A 15,734-nucleotide genomic window follows, 5' to 3' on the forward strand; every position below is an offset into this window, starting at 1 on the left:
AAGCCCGACACCGACCCGATAAACAGTAATTTGGGTCGGGCTTTGCACCGAACCGACATTTTCCAACACAAAACCGAACCGAATCGGGCTTTTTTGCTCGGTTCGGGTCGGGTTTTCGGGTCCAGACGCCCAGCTCTAGCAAAAGTTATATTTCTCTCTCCTCTTTTGTCCACATGTCAATTTATAATTCGATAAAATATTATATCACTTATAAATAGTTATTACTGCTGGAGCAACATTGTTAAATCAATAGCTATATTTCTCAATTTTAGCTAAATTTAACTAAAATATAACTTCTATTGTTGGAGATGCTCTTATATATCTCGTGTGTAAGAGAATGTCTTGGCAACTTGAAGCATATAAAACGTAGGAAAATATTTGTGCATAGTTTTCAAATATGATCGACTTAAATTGACATTGAGATCTATTCAAAAAAGCCAACAATCCGTTCAAGAAGAATGTGAAAAGTATATGAAATTTTTAACTAAATATCTCAATTTTTTTTTATCTATTTTTTAAAAAGCGACTGAAAGTGCTTTGAGCTCTTGATTGTTGATCTGGTTACCCAATGAATGATTTCATATTTTCTTTTGAGAATTAGTGTGATACAGTAATTTGTAAGCTTGATTGAATTAGTGAATTGTTGTCTTCTCCTCAATGGTACAGTAGTATATACCATATATTTATTTTTCTAAATGAAATATTGAAAGTGATAATAGTGCCTCAACAAAGTGACTATAACACTCAGAAAGTTATAGTCGTCAAAGCACAAAAACAAAAGTAAAAAATAAAAAATGAAAAAAAGATATACATTTTTTTTAAAATCTAAATAGGTCAGCCATTTCATTAAATTCAGCAAGCGGTACAAAAACGAAACACCTCTATGGGGTCGACAGAAAGAATTGTTCCTCAAAACCTCATGAAAAGCCTATTCTAGAAGAATAAAATCCCAAAAAGTCCCTAGTACACCCACCTTTTAGGAAGTCTGCGCACCATTATTCTAACAAAAAACAAGAAACCTCGAAGCAAACATAAAAGGATTCAACTAAGACACTGGTTTTTACGACCCAAACATAAATTAAACAATACTATGGGCCATTGAGACCCTATTCATAGAGGGAGTACAAAGTGAATAATCACCCTCAACCTCCATTCCAAAGACAGACCAGGCCTTAAAAAACTTAGGACCCCGCCCACTCACATCCAGCCATGCATTAAGCCCTAGCCCTGGAACCAGTGCCAGGCACAGTGGGTCGGAATTGCTAAGGGCACTGATGTAGAGCGAATGACGATAAGAATTGAAGAACAGCTTGATCGTGGAAAAGGAGGAAAACCCGGTTTGCATGGAGGGGGTTTGAGTGGACACTTGGGCCGAGACAAGACTATTGCTAGCCTTGAGGAGAGGTATTTCTGGCCACAGCTGAAGAAGGATGTAGGAGCTATTGTGAGGAAGTGCTACACCTGCCAGGTTTCTAAGGGTCAGTCCCAAAATACTGGTCTTTATTTACCTTTACCTATTCCTGAAGATATTTGGCAGGATCTTGCTATGGACTTTGTGTTGGGATTACCTCGTACCCAAAGGGGTGTGGATTATGTGTTTGTGGCAGTTGACAGGTTCTCCAAGATGGCGCACTTTATAGCTTGTAAAAAGACTGCTGATGCTTCCAATATAGCCAAACTGTTTTTCAGGGAGGTGGTTCGTTTGCATGGAGTGCCCAAGTCCATTATTTCTGATAGAGACACGAAGTTCCTTAGTCACTTCTGGATTACGTTGTGGAGAATGTTTGGAACAGCTTTGAATCGTAGCAGCACAGCTTGACAGGTTCTCCAAGATGGCGCACTTTATAGCTTGTAAAAAGACTGCTGATGCTTCCAATATAACCAAACTGTTTTTCAGGGAGGTGGTTCGTTTGCATGGAGTGCCCAAGTCCATTATTTCTGATAGAGACACGAAGTTCCTTAGTCACTTCTGGATTACGTTGTGGAGAATGTTTGGAACAGCTTTGAATCGTAGCAGCACAGCTCACCCTCAAACTGATGGGCAAACAGAGGTTACTAACAGAACTTTGGGTAACATGGTCAGGAGTGTTTGTGGAGATAGGCCCAAACAGTGGGATTATGCTTTGCCACAGGTGGAGTTTGCTTATAACAGTGTTGTGCATAGTGCAACAGGGAAGTCACCATTCTCATTAGTTTATACTGATGTTCCTCAACATGTGGTTGATTTAGTGAAGCTTCCTAAAGTTCCTGGTGTTAGTGTTGCTGCTGAGGGCATGGCTAGGGATGTGCAGTCTGTTAGAGACGAAGTTAAGGCCAAGTTGGAAGAACTAATGCCAAGTATAAAGCTGCAGCTGACAAGCATCAAAGAGTTAAAGTGTTCCAAGAGGGTGATGACGTGATGGTGTTTCTAAGGAAGGAGAGGTTTCCTGTTGGTACCTACAACAAGCTGAAGCCACGAAAATATGGACCTTTTAAGGTGCTGAAGAAGATCAACGACAATGCTTATGTTGTTGCACTTCCTGATTCCGTGGGCATTCATAACACCTTTAATGTTGCTAATCTGCATGAGTTTCGTGAGGATGATGTTCTTTATCCTGAAGAGAACTTAGGGTTGAGTTCTTCGGAGGTGGAGGAGACTGATGTAGAGCGAATGTCGATAAGAATTGAAGAACAGCTCGATCGTGGAAAAGGAGGAAAACCCGGTTTGCTGCAACTTTGGCATTCGGTGTCCGATTCGCGATTGCTATAGCTTTCCGAAAAGGGAACGACGCCAGGAACAAAACTCATCGCTTTTCCATGTCGTGTGGGCTTTTTTAGGCTTTCGGGGTCGTTTAGGGCCTCAAAACTGCATTTTACTATTTTTCAGAATTTTTGGTTTTCTAGTTTGTTTTGTATTTGTTTTGTTTTTACCCGTGGGTTTTAGGGTTTCATTGTTAGTCACCCTAGGGTTTCTTTTCTCATACATAAGCAACCTTAAACGGCTACAGAACCTATCTTTTTTTTATCATATTATCAATCAAAATTGAGAGTTTTCTCATTTATCTCTGGTGGACTCCATAATTCTTGTTTTAGGTTTATTGCTTGTGAACCTGGGTTACTTTCGACTGCGTCAGGCACCCCAAGATTTCCACCATAGCCAAGCAAGCCGTCACCGCTGCCATCATGGGTCGCCGCCGAAGAGATTGTACCATCACCAGGATCGAAACACACCTAGGTCAGCACCAAACTCAGATAACTCGGGATCGACTTTTGGTCAACACACTCCACAAACTCCAACTCCACGCACCTAGGCTTCATCGCCGCCGATAGAGAACAGAGGACGGCAGAACCCAAGAACTTTGAGGCCCCACCACCCCCATTAGACGCTCTGGTCCCTCTCATAGTAAGACTAGATTTGATAGCCACACAGTCATCGTTCGGCCATACGACCCCAACCGCCGTTGGAAGAAAAAGCCACACCCAGCCAAGGCGGCGCCATCTCAGTGAGAAACCAATCCGATCTAGACCACTCTAGATCCAATGATCCGCTCTCAAAGCCAGGGATCGAAGTCGCCCACGACTCAATCCGGCCAAACGTGCTCTGATGAACCACAGCACACACGAAGAGAAAGTAAGAACAAAAGCTGATTAGACAAGTAAATCGGAACACAGCCATCGAAGACGGTAGATGTAAGGAAGAGAACATACGCCCTCCCAAAACCATGGCAGAGCCGCAGAGCACTAGGTCAAGTTACTATCTAATAAAAAAAAATAAAAAAAATAAAGATATATTCTATCTCAACTACTATAAAGCGAGGCTTTCTTTGGTGTCAAAAGTTTTACCAAAATTTGATTTTTCTATAATGGTCATTCAAACATGCTTATTAACTCACCAAAATTTACTTTCTAAGTATGAAATTATCAAATAATAAAATGAGGCAAACAAACAAAAATTATAGTAACTCTCCAAAAAATACCCACTATAATAATCACAATTAAACGTTTGTCACGTAGTAGATACAATTTTGTCAAGATGCCAGCAGTTAACCATATCAGCCTTGCAATGTAACCCCAAACTCTCAAAGCATAATTACTGAAAAAATTAGGTAGATCAGCAGCAGTTGATGTCTTCATAGCTCATATACAAATTTTTTGCATGAGGCTAATATCAAAGTAAAGAGGTGGAAATAAATGAATTACATCATTTTTAATGGAGAAGAATTAAAAAATAAAAATAAAACACACACACACATACACATAAAAAGAAGTGCAAAAATATTGTAACCAAATCCTAAAATGCTATTCCTATATGAGGTACATGGATATAATAAAAGTGTGTGAATAGAGCAAATGAGTGTGTGAATAGCACCACTCAGGGTGGTGCTATTCACACACCCTTTTATTTTTCTATTATTTTAATTCAATTTTTTTTTTACAAATTACTCTAACTACCCTCCATTCCAATTCTGATTCTTTTTCTTTTTTCTATTTGACAAGTCAATCATGAATCAAACATCAATATATCATTATACAATAAATCAAAATTTTAATTTACCTATAAATAAAGGAAAAATAATACGTTCGTTAAGTGGAATGACTTGTATTATTAGACAGACAAGGAATATGTTCCTAGGTAATTACGTTCATCCAACTGAATCAAAATTGCAAAGTTTGTCCTCAGCCTTGCGTAATACATTCTTATTATTTATGGGTCAGTGTTCTTTCAATACAGTTATCTAAAATACATTAAATTAAGAGTTCATACCATTGATTATGCGTGTGTCTACATTTGTCTAGCCCCTCAAGCTAGTCTTATTCAAACAATTAATTTTGAACTATACTCCTTTTTTTTTTTTACCTACAAATTTCTCAAATTTGCAGACTTCGTTTGAAAATGGCTTATTGCCAATCTATAAGAGATAAGAAACTCTAGTAAGCTAGGTGCAATATTGGAACCCGAGACAACGAGGGAGTAAAGCATGCGTTTTACCCCTCCAACTTGTATGAGAACAAACTTTTCAATTTAGATTCAGTTGGATGAATGTAATTACTTGGGAAGCATATTCTCGTCTAATAATATAGGTCATTCCACTTAATGAACGTATTATTTTTCCTTCATTTATAGGTAAAAGAAAATTAATTTATTGCATAATGATGTTTGATTCATGATTGACTTGCCAAATAGATAAAATAAAAAATAAAAAATAAAAAATAAAAGAAATAGAATTACAAGGGAGGGTAGTTAGGGTAATTTGTAAAACAGAATTAAATTAAAGTAATATAAAAATAGAGGGGGTGTGTGAATAGAGAAAATGAGTGTGTGAATAGCACCACCCATAATATATTATGTGCATCATTGTTTCATAGGAATTGAGAAAGCAAACCTATAATTCGCAATAATTAAGGTCATCCCTCACTGTTGGGAGATCCTTATTCCTATTCTATGTGATGGTTGTCTCCTCATCAACTAACTAATTAAGAATATTGTTGTCGATTTTAGTATTTGCATTATTAGCTTTTTCACTCATTCTGCATTTCCTACTTTTGAACATAGGTCGCATAATTAATCCCTAAGGAAATTGAGAAAGTTTTATAACAAAGAATATCTCAGTTGTACGATATTGTATCAAGAGAATATGTAAAGGGCCATGCATTATTTTGCATTTAATTTTGGGTGATCATCTTTTTAATCAAAATGAACTTTTGATTAAGTTAATCAAAATAGGTTTTTAATCAATTTAATCGATCTTTTTGACAACGTTTTTTTTTTGAGAATGGATCTTTTTAATAACTAGACATTAATTTTAAGTAATTTCAGATGAAGATGACAACTTTTACAGAAAAAAAGAACAGAAAATATTTCTGTTAAGATCATCTTTTTGAAGTGCCCTATATCTTTTTGCAGATGGATTTTGAATCCGGACTTGTTCAGGTTTCAAAAGTAGGAAATGCAATATCAGTGAAACCTGAACAAGTTCGGATTTAAAATCTGAAGCCAGTTAAAATCTCTATAATGCATCTTGTTATGCTTAGAGAATCTCCAAGAGTTTCCTTAAAATATCCATATTGTAGGTACTCAAAAGATAAAATCTTTATAATTTTTCTTCGAAGTTCCAATAGCTTCTCTAACATTTTCTTTATAATGAATTATCCACAATTAAAGATGGTTTTTTTTTTTTTGAAAGGATTTGATGTTATTAGATATCAAAGCCATGAAAACAGGTCAGAGTCTAACATGCACTAACATAAGAGTCCGGTGAGACCGGAGAACCTATCTAAGTCAATACTAAACTCATTAAAGTCTAAAGGGACGCTCGCTGGATAGCAAGCCTAAGCAAGCAAGAACAACCTCGCTATTCTAAGGAAAAATCATTCATCTAGTCTAATCTGCCGACACGCAATTGTGGTACAAATACAACTAGAAACATCTTAGAAAAAAGCTCATAGAGATTACTCCAACTTTAGAAGGCTTGTAACCAGATGTCTAATAGCAGAGACTTAGAAAAATGCTAGCTCCTTCCCCTTAGAGTTGGAGCCAACACCTTCCACGACCTCTTCGATCCGGAGCCAACAACCTCGGCAACAGGTTGGTCTTGCTCTTCTTATCCGAAGCAACTGCAACAAACGCAACCAGTCCAAGCTTGAGCTCGAACCCAGGCTCAGGAAACCAAGCCCAAATCCGAGCAGATGGAGAAGGGCCCATCAACTCAAATTTAGGCCCAGGCCCAAAAGCCCAAGTCCATACCAGAGCAAAGACAACAGCAACTGCAAGGCTTTCTTTCCTCATCAGCCCAAGGTGGAACCCAGCCCACCTGATTGAACCCACATTGGAGCCCAACAACTCAAGCTTGATCCTAGGCCCAAGGGCCCAAGCCCGAACTCGAGCCGATGGGGCAGAACCCGTAGGCCACTACTGTCATGCCTCCTCCGCCGCAGTTTGGCCCTCCGGCGGCCAGCCTATCTTCCATTGCCTCATCAGTCAGGCCCGCAGCTGGAAAATCAAATCAATCCCAGTGCGATGCCTCCTTGAACAGTCCACAATCCCACAGAGGCCCTGTCGGAAAAGATCTCTGCCTCCTTGATAGCGGCGACCCCTCTCGTGCCTCGCCGGGGTGGAATCTGTGCAGCGCCGATACCCAGACCCGGATCTACTACGCCCAATCGGAAACAGGAAGACCTCCCGTCCCCAAAAATCCCCAAACTCCACCGGGATCTGAACACCCCAAATACCGACCAACCACGAGCGCAGAGCACCGGGCCTAGGCTAGAAGAGCGCTGAGATGTGGGCGGATCTCCTCTCTGTGCTTGACGAAACCCTAGGGGAGAGCGCCGTTTTACGTCTTTTTTAAAGATGGTATTATTTTCCTTTCAAAAAAAAAAAAAAAAGATGCTATTATTTTTAAAATTAAAAAACATTAACAAATAATTAATGATAGAAATAAATACAATAAAAAAGAGAATGACCCAATCAAAAAAAAAAAAAAACAGAGGATAGCTAGAAGAGAGTTTTCTAAAAAGATAATTCTCTATAATTTTAGAGTTTACTGTAAGTATAGATTTTTATTTTGTTCTTCATCAATTTCTCTAAAATAGGGATATGTATATGGAATACGTTGTTGGAGCCAAAAAAAAAAAACAAATAAAAAACTCCCTAAACTAGAGAAAAAAAATCTCTAAAGCTCTTAGAAATGCTCTTACTATTGTAATTCTCTTTATTGTCAATAAACTTTGTTGTCATTTTTATAAAAAAAAAAAAAAAAGCTACTTGTTTTTTTGAGTTGAAATAGAAACTTCATTAGTCTCAAATTTAAAACGGCACTTAAGTAAGGGGAATTAATACCATCCACTAGTATACTGAATTATTGAAGCTCAATTATTTATAGAGCCTACATGATTATGTGAGTCATTCCACACAAATTAAATAGTTTGAATTTCCTTTCGTCAATACACTCAATTGTGGTACTCCGGAAAATTCTTTAACTTGACATTAAAAAACCCTATAGTATATATGTAAGCTAAGTTAGCCATCTGTTTGCCAGCAAGAATCACTTCGAAGTGGTGTTAGCTCAGTGGTTAGAGCACCCACTACCTAATGACGAAGTCATGGGTTCGAGTCACCATGGGGGTAAGAGTGAAGTCCTTTGATCCTTTTTTTTTTTTTTTTTTTTTTTTTTTTTTTTTTTAAAGAAAGTATATTCGAAAAAATTTCCCCTGGATCCCGAATGTGAAACCCTAAAGAATAAGAGCCCAACAGGCTAGTCCATATTTGAGCCCAGTGCTAAGCCCACTCCGAATTAGCATCCCAAATCAGAAATCACTACAAGAACCCAAGTTGCTTTCGGCACCCTCCTGTGGGAGGCATGACCATCACCTTCTCCCATCAAATCTACCATTAATCATAGGCCTCGCCATGGTTGTTGCCTAGCAAATTTACTCATAGATGTAGGCCTTCCAGGTGCTAATGGCACCCCTTCGTGGACCATCAGCCCTATACCACCACTCCTGCCACCGTTAAGAGCCTAGAGATCTTCGCCGCTTCCATTCAATAGAACACCCGGATCCCACACCGTCGGAAAATGAAGTCCACCTTGAATTGTAACCATAATCCAGCAAAGAGCACGAACATAAATCAGCAAAATAGATATGTCGGATCAGATCAAAGATTTGCATTCAAACAAAAATGACAAATAAATATGGAGATGAAGGAGCGACAAGGCTTCCTATAATGCACCGCAATCAAAGGCAGACTAGCTAGATATTGCGTGGAGCGATCAAGAAAAGGGAGGCGGCAGCCATGGCCGCACTCATGGTGGTCGACACCTAGTTCGATGTCGTTAGGGTTTTGGAGAGTGAAAGCTCTCATAGGTCTGTTTATTGGCCCCATTTTAAAATAAAGAAGCTACATTGAGAACATCTTTGAACGAACCCAGTGCGATAAATATTCACTAACAAAATAGTGTTATCTATCGCTCGTTCATCATTCGCCACATTGATTTTACTGACGTAATCAATGCAATTTGAAAATACCTTGTACGTATCACTTTTTAACTATTTAATCCCCGTCAACACAGTTGCCTTATCAACTTTTGAATCATTATAATTATTGTATTCGAATAGATTGTCGTGTTACTGTCTGTGGTTGCATGTATGTGATTTTCGATCATGGAAGTATGTGGAATCTTTGCCTGTGGCCTAGGCGCATCAATATTAGCTCGGAATTGCTCATGGGCGATTGACCTATCAAAAAGTTGTTTCAGTTCATGGTCGTGGGTATAATGATTATTATTATGTCAGAATACAAATATAACTGAAAAGAACACCGCAACGATATTGGATCGTATCATAGTAATCACTCACTTAAACTAATAAGCAGTTTAACCACTTAATCAATGCAGAAGATTGAATACTGAGAAATTTAGCTGCATTCATCATTTTTAAAACAAAAAATATTGTTCCCAAAGAGGGGAATTATTCTATGCACCGATGGTGCAAATGACTCAACACTTATAAGATGATCTAAACTTTTGATATTTATAATTAATATTTTTATTAATGACCTAAGAGTGTATTTAATATAATCTAACCATCTATTTATGTCGGTGCAAGTGCACGTCGGTGTACTGAATCCTCCCCCTCCCAAAGAATGCTAAACAACCTACAATGAGTTGTCTGTTGAGTTGTTTCCAACGTGCATAGAGATAGAACTATTGGCCATAAATTACTATCCTTAAAGAAATTTGTATGACTTTGAAGAGCAAGTACTCAAGAACTTAGGCATCTTTCCTCTTTAAGAACCCAATGTGATATAAAAGGATGGCATTTTGCCGGAAATAAGTCCAAAAAAAAAAAAAGTATTCATCCCAAATCACTCGTTTATTATAGAATATTTTTGGACACTGGACAAAGTGCATTTTGAATTAATACCCTCATCTCCTAATAAAAATTATATAAGGCATATTATCTTGGGTGTAAGAGAATGTCTTAGCAACTTGAGGCATAAAGTATGCAGAAACATGTGCATTATTTGTGCATATAATTCAAAACGCCACCAATTCCTCTCAAGAAGAATGCGAACTCTTCAGTCTTTAACTGTGATGAATGAAATGTCCATATGATTAAGGAATCTTATCCTTCATAATAATTGAGCAGCAAATCTATGACATATATTATATCTCTAATCGTAAGAAACTAAGAAAAAACAAGTGCATGTAAGTGTTCTTATCCTCTTTTTAAATGATCCCCAGCTAAGTGACAAGCTAAATTCATTGCATTATTAAAGAACACTCGGATTTGTTCCAACTGACTAGAAAGGGATAAAATAGGATAATGTCCATATGTGCAATGAGAAAACTGGTAACGTATGAATTCAAGTAATTATGGAAGCAAAAAAACGAAAGTAATTAAATAAATGTCCAAATTTTCCAAAAAAAATGGCGATAATCAGCATCAAATTGGGAATATGCTAAAAACAAGGAATCAAAATTTTTTCAAGGAATAACATTTTGATTCTAGAAATTCACGTGAAAAAAAACATGCTACATTTCTAGAGCATTTCTTCCATACCATAATGGAAGAACTCGATTTTCAAAAGTGTCATTTGTTTTTTGAAAAACAGAGTAGGGAAGAATACAATGGAGAACCTCTCCATTTTCTCTTTTGCTATCTGGTCCAAACAGATTGCACCTAAACCAAAAAGAAAAAATGAAAAGAAAACAAAAGGATTATTATTTCCTTTGGTGGTGTCCCCACTTTCATCTGTGAAATCTGGACCGTCAATTGTCCCCTCCTTTCCTTTATATAATAACACCTCCCCCTCTCTTTTCTTTGCTCAAGTAGTTCAGAATATCGTCTCTTCCTTTTAGCACTCACAACCTTTCTCTTAGCCCTGTCAATAATCCAAAGCGTTTCTGACTCTACACATCTTCAATGGCCTGTTTAGAGGTCTGCAACGAGGTAAATTAGCAAACCCCACAATGTCCTTCTTTCCCTCACCGTCTTTGAGCTCCCCTTTTTGTTTATCTGTGTTTCATTTAATCATGTCCAGGTGTCCACCTTCTTGGCATGATTTCCTTGTTTTACCATATGCATTCTTGAGAAATGCCAACTCTTTGTTGTGTGATCGTAGTAGCAAAAAAAATCAGTATAGTTTATTGATTTTCATTTTCTTATATATGAAAAAAAACTTCAGGGCAAGTTCAAAGAAGATGAAGAGGGAACCACAAACACACTTGATGGAAGTGTAGACATGCATGGCCGCCCAGCAATCAGAGCAAAATCCGGAAGATGGGTCGCCGGAATCATCATTCTTGGTAAGCACCGTTTTCTCAAATCACTCTTCAAAAAAATCCAAGAAACAGGGAAAAAGAAAACTCACATATATCTCTTGGTTTTCTTGGGTTCCTCAATTGTGTTTATATGACAAATCACTAACCTCATTTCAAACCTCATCAAAATTGTTACTCCCAAGGTCCCCTGCTTTTATTTACCCAGTAGTAAAAAAACGGTCCTCTGGTTTTATTGCTTTTATTACTTGGTTCTGCTGCCTTAGATTTGGGTTGCTTGGTTCAAGAACATTCAAGAACCTTCAAGCAAATCTTTTGAAAATGAGCAAGAGTTTATCCAGAACTGGGATGAAATGGAAGCCTGTGTATTAGATAAGCAGTTTTGATTTTTCTTTGATAAGCTAGAAGCAAATATAAGGGAGAGAGGATTTGATACACTTGGCACTGAAACCCAGAACCAAGTGTTGCAGAGTCCTTGTTGCATGCTGGGTTTCTCTATAGCCAGCTAAACTCCACTAGCTAGTGCCCCAATTTAAAGTGCCAGTTCACCACCACAAGAACCATGTTTTTCTGTTTTAGAGAGAGAAACTTGGAGAGAGTGGGAGAGAGAATCTTAGATAGAGAAAACGAGACTTGTTAGGTTCGAAGTGTGAGAGAGAGAGAGAGAGACTGGGAAGTAGACGACATGACCAAAGAGTAGAGAGAGAGGAGCGTGAATGTGAGGAAAGCATGCACTCAGAGTAATACGTCTCAGACACGTAATCAGTGTCTGATTTGCATGACGTGGGTTTCTGCCACGTGTCCTTTCCTCAAATTTTACGTTAAAGGGTTCAAGAGTTATCTACTCACACTATCCCCAAACCCAATGTGTCTTCATGTTTTGCCAAAAAAAAAAACTATTTCCTTGCATTAGATTTTTTTTTAATTGTCCATAAGCTGGAGATTATAATTGTGTTTATGGTTTATGGTCATGTCCTAGTTTCCACTAAAGTCTGGAAGAATGCCTAATCTCAAGCAGGACTGTAGATCCAAATATAACTTTACTTTAGAACATCCTAAAGCTTTTCTGCTTTGCCACCTATCCTCGAGTTTAGGTCACTTTGGTGTCCAAAGAGGGGAATATCCCTTTTTCTTTCTGAAATGTTTTCACCAGCAGAGAGTAGGAACCCATATCGAGAGGTACTAAACACATTTTATTCGACTCCCAGAAAAAAAAAAAAAAAAAAAAAAGACACCACTATCCATATTTTCAGAAGTAGTTTTTATCAACACTATTGTAAATGAACCTAATTGATGTGCATGCTTTATCAGTGAATCATTAATTTGAGGTTCCTATATAGAGAAGGAACTGTATATGTGTGCATCTGAGTTGCTGTTAATTTGCTGGATATCTATTTTGATTGCACATGTATATTGATCTAATGCATTAATGAGTGACCGATCTTCTGGTAAATTAGAGCTGTAGATGACAATAACAGTTTGATGCGTATGTAGAGGATGGACCAAACTATGAGACAACCTGAACATGCTTGATGATGAATGCTAACCATATATGGGTTTTGATTGTGTTCTCAAAATGCTTTCCGAAAGCTTCCCTTTTCACTCTTAAGAAAAATCTTGTTACCCTTGAATGTGTTTGATTTCAATGCGAAGCAACTCTGAAAACGATTTCTTTGATCATCTAAAGCATGGGATAACTTCTTTCCCTAAAAAAAGAAAGATGTCAAAGGAAAAAATATATATATAAACTCAATCTGTTACAAGCACAATTGTTGCTATATCCCTGGTCTTTGAATTCTGTTTAGATCATATATCTTTTTGATTGGGATCTCATATAGTCAGGTATTTAGTTTTAAAAGTAGTTAGACAAACTCGCTCTTCCCCAGACATGTATTTAAACGTCGAGTTTTCCAACCCAATTAAATCTTCCAGTTTCAATAGTTGCTTGAAAGTTGAAACCACATGTTTTGAACCTTCTGACCCTTTTTGTTATTGTATTGTTCAATTGAAAAATCAGTGAACCAAGGTCTGGCTACCCTAGCATTCTTTGGAGTTGGGGTGAACCTGGTCCTTTTCTTAACCAGGGTGTTGCAACAAAACAATGCGACGGCAGCTAACAGTGTGAGCAAATGGACGGGAACCGTCTACATCTTCTCCCTAGTTGGTGCTTTCCTCAGTGATTCTTATTGGGGACGCTATAAAACCTGTGCAATCTTTCAAATCATATTTGTCATAGTAAGTGCCATTTACTTACATTATTTATGGGATTCAAACAATGAGCTAAGCACCATTGTTTTCCAAGACGAAAGCATGCCATCTAAAACAAAAAGACTATAGCATTAACTGAGAATAAGTTAGTATTCTTTGCCAATGCTTTGTTCCTAATACATTAACTTGCAGGGGCTGGCATCATTGTCACTATCATCGCAACTCTTCTTACTGAGGCCCAAAGGTTGTGGGAGCCAAGAAAATCCATGTGGAACTCATGAAAGCTACCAAATTGTGTTATTCTACCTCTCCATCTACCTCATTGCCCTAGGAAATGGAGGGTACCAACCAAACATTGCAACATTTGGAGCTGATCAGTTTGATGAAGAGGACCGCAGGGAAGGACACTCAAAGGTGGCATTTTTCAGCTACTTCTACTTGGCAATGAACCTAGGCTCCCTTTTCTCCAACACCATATTGGGGTACTTCGAGGATGAAGGAATTTGGGCAATTGGGTTCTGGGCGTCCACTGCGTCTGCATTTGCAGCATTGGTCCTGTTTCTTATAGGGACTCCTAGGTACAGGCACTTCAAACCAAATGGTAACCCTCTTGCAAGGTTTTGCCAAGTCCTAGTTGCTGCTGTGAAAAAAGGCAAGGTAGAGATGCCATCAGGTGGAGAGGAACTATACACAGAGGAAAGGAAGGAGTCTTCCATGAATGGCAACCGAAAGATCCTCTACACCCATGGGTTCAAGTAAGAGCATAACATAAAACTCCACGTTCTTGATACTTTGGCTGATTCCTTCAATAGGTACCTCATTATTGTTATGACTTCAGAAACATAGAGCTAACTTCCTTTAAACACAGGTTCCTGGACAGGGCAGCATATATCTCATCAAGAGATTTAGACAACCAGAAGCAAGGTCTCCACAACCCATGGCGTCTCTGCCCAATTACACAAGTGGAAGAAGTTAAATGCATTCTAAGGTTGCTCCCAATTTGGCTGTGCACCATTCTCTATTCAGTGGTTTTTACACAAATGGCTTCTCTATTTGTAGAGCAGGGAGCGGCTATGAAAACTACTGTTTCAAACTTCCGCATTCCGCCAGCGAGCATGTCTAGCTTTGATATCCTCAGTGTGGCAGTTTTCATTTTCTTTTACCGCCGAATTCTTGACCCACTTGTGAGCAAAATAAGAAAATCAGATTCCAGAGGACTTACTGAGCTTCAGAGAATGGGAATTGGCCTTGTTATAGCAATCTTGGCAATGCTTTCAGCTGGCATTGTGGAGTGCTACAGACTTAAGTATGCAAAGAAAGAATGCACCCATTGCGATGGCTCAAGCACCCTAAGCATCTTCTGGCAAATACCTCAGTATGCATTCATAGGTGCTTCTGAAGTTTTCATGTATGTAGGTCAGTTGGAGTTCTTCAATGCACAAGCACCGGATGGACTGAAGAGCTTTGGAAGTGCCCTGTGCATGACATCCATATCTCTGGGTAACTACGTTAGCAGCTTGCTTGTGAGTATGGTCATGAAGATATCAACTGAGGATCACATGCCCGGATGGATTCCTGGAAACCTCAACAAAGGTCACCTAGATAGATTTTACTTCCTCTTAGCTGCCTTGACATCAATAGATTTGATTGTCTACATTGCATGCGCCAAGTGGTACAAGTGTATCAAGTTGGAGGGAAGATTTGAAGAAAATGAAGATCAAGAAAACTTCAAAGTCTGATGGAAACATCAAGGAGGCATGTTAAGACCTATGCTAGCAACCTATATTAAATAAGATGAATGAGGTCATAAACAGCGGGGTTAAGAGAATCTCTTTCTTACCAACTCTCTTACACCCGTTTTTCTCTGTATCTTAAGCAGCAACACTGTACTTTTACTGTGCAGGCTGTTCTAGTAGTGAATGGTGTGTTGGAAGAGGTGGGTAGCTTTTGGTTTAGGTCTTAGATCTTCCCTCATTCTCATTTGTTTGTTTTATTGCTAGCTACAGAATATACATGTGCTTCTAGAGAAATCTATTGTAATGATGGGAACTCTTTGAAGCTGTCGTAATATGTAAGAGAACTACTCTGACCTTAATGGAAGCACCTCTTCCTTCAGACTTGACTTGTATATTTCCTTAAAAAAGACCATCTATTGGAACCATGTTAGCAAAGCCCTGGCGCGGCCCCCCACCCCCTCCCCCAAAAAAGAAAAATAAAAAAAGAATAAGTCGGAAGGTTTCTTCCCAGGGAAACTAGTCCTAATAA

At 38.4% G+C, this 15,734-nt stretch overlaps 1 protein-coding gene across 1 annotated transcript; it reads left to right on the forward strand.

The window, feature by feature from the left end:
* The first annotated feature begins 10,789 nt into the window (after positions 1 to 10,789).
* Positions 10,790 to 15,584, forward strand: LOC133742343 (protein NRT1/ PTR FAMILY 7.3). The gene is made up of 5 exons (XM_062170010.1): positions 10,790 to 10,932; positions 11,168 to 11,288; positions 13,279 to 13,496; positions 13,662 to 14,224; positions 14,338 to 15,584. Exons 1-5 carry the CDS (start codon positions 10,906 to 10,908, stop codon positions 15,206 to 15,208), a joined length of 1,800 nt encoding a protein of 599 aa, XP_062025994.1. The 5' UTR covers positions 10,790 to 10,905; the 3' UTR covers positions 15,209 to 15,584.
* The last annotated feature ends 150 nt before the right edge of the window (positions 15,585 to 15,734 follow it).

Source organism: Rosa rugosa, chromosome 4, assembly GCF_958449725.1.
Source record: "Rosa rugosa chromosome 4, drRosRugo1.1, whole genome shotgun sequence".
Classification (NCBI taxonomy): domain Eukaryota; kingdom Viridiplantae; phylum Streptophyta; class Magnoliopsida; order Rosales; family Rosaceae; genus Rosa; species Rosa rugosa.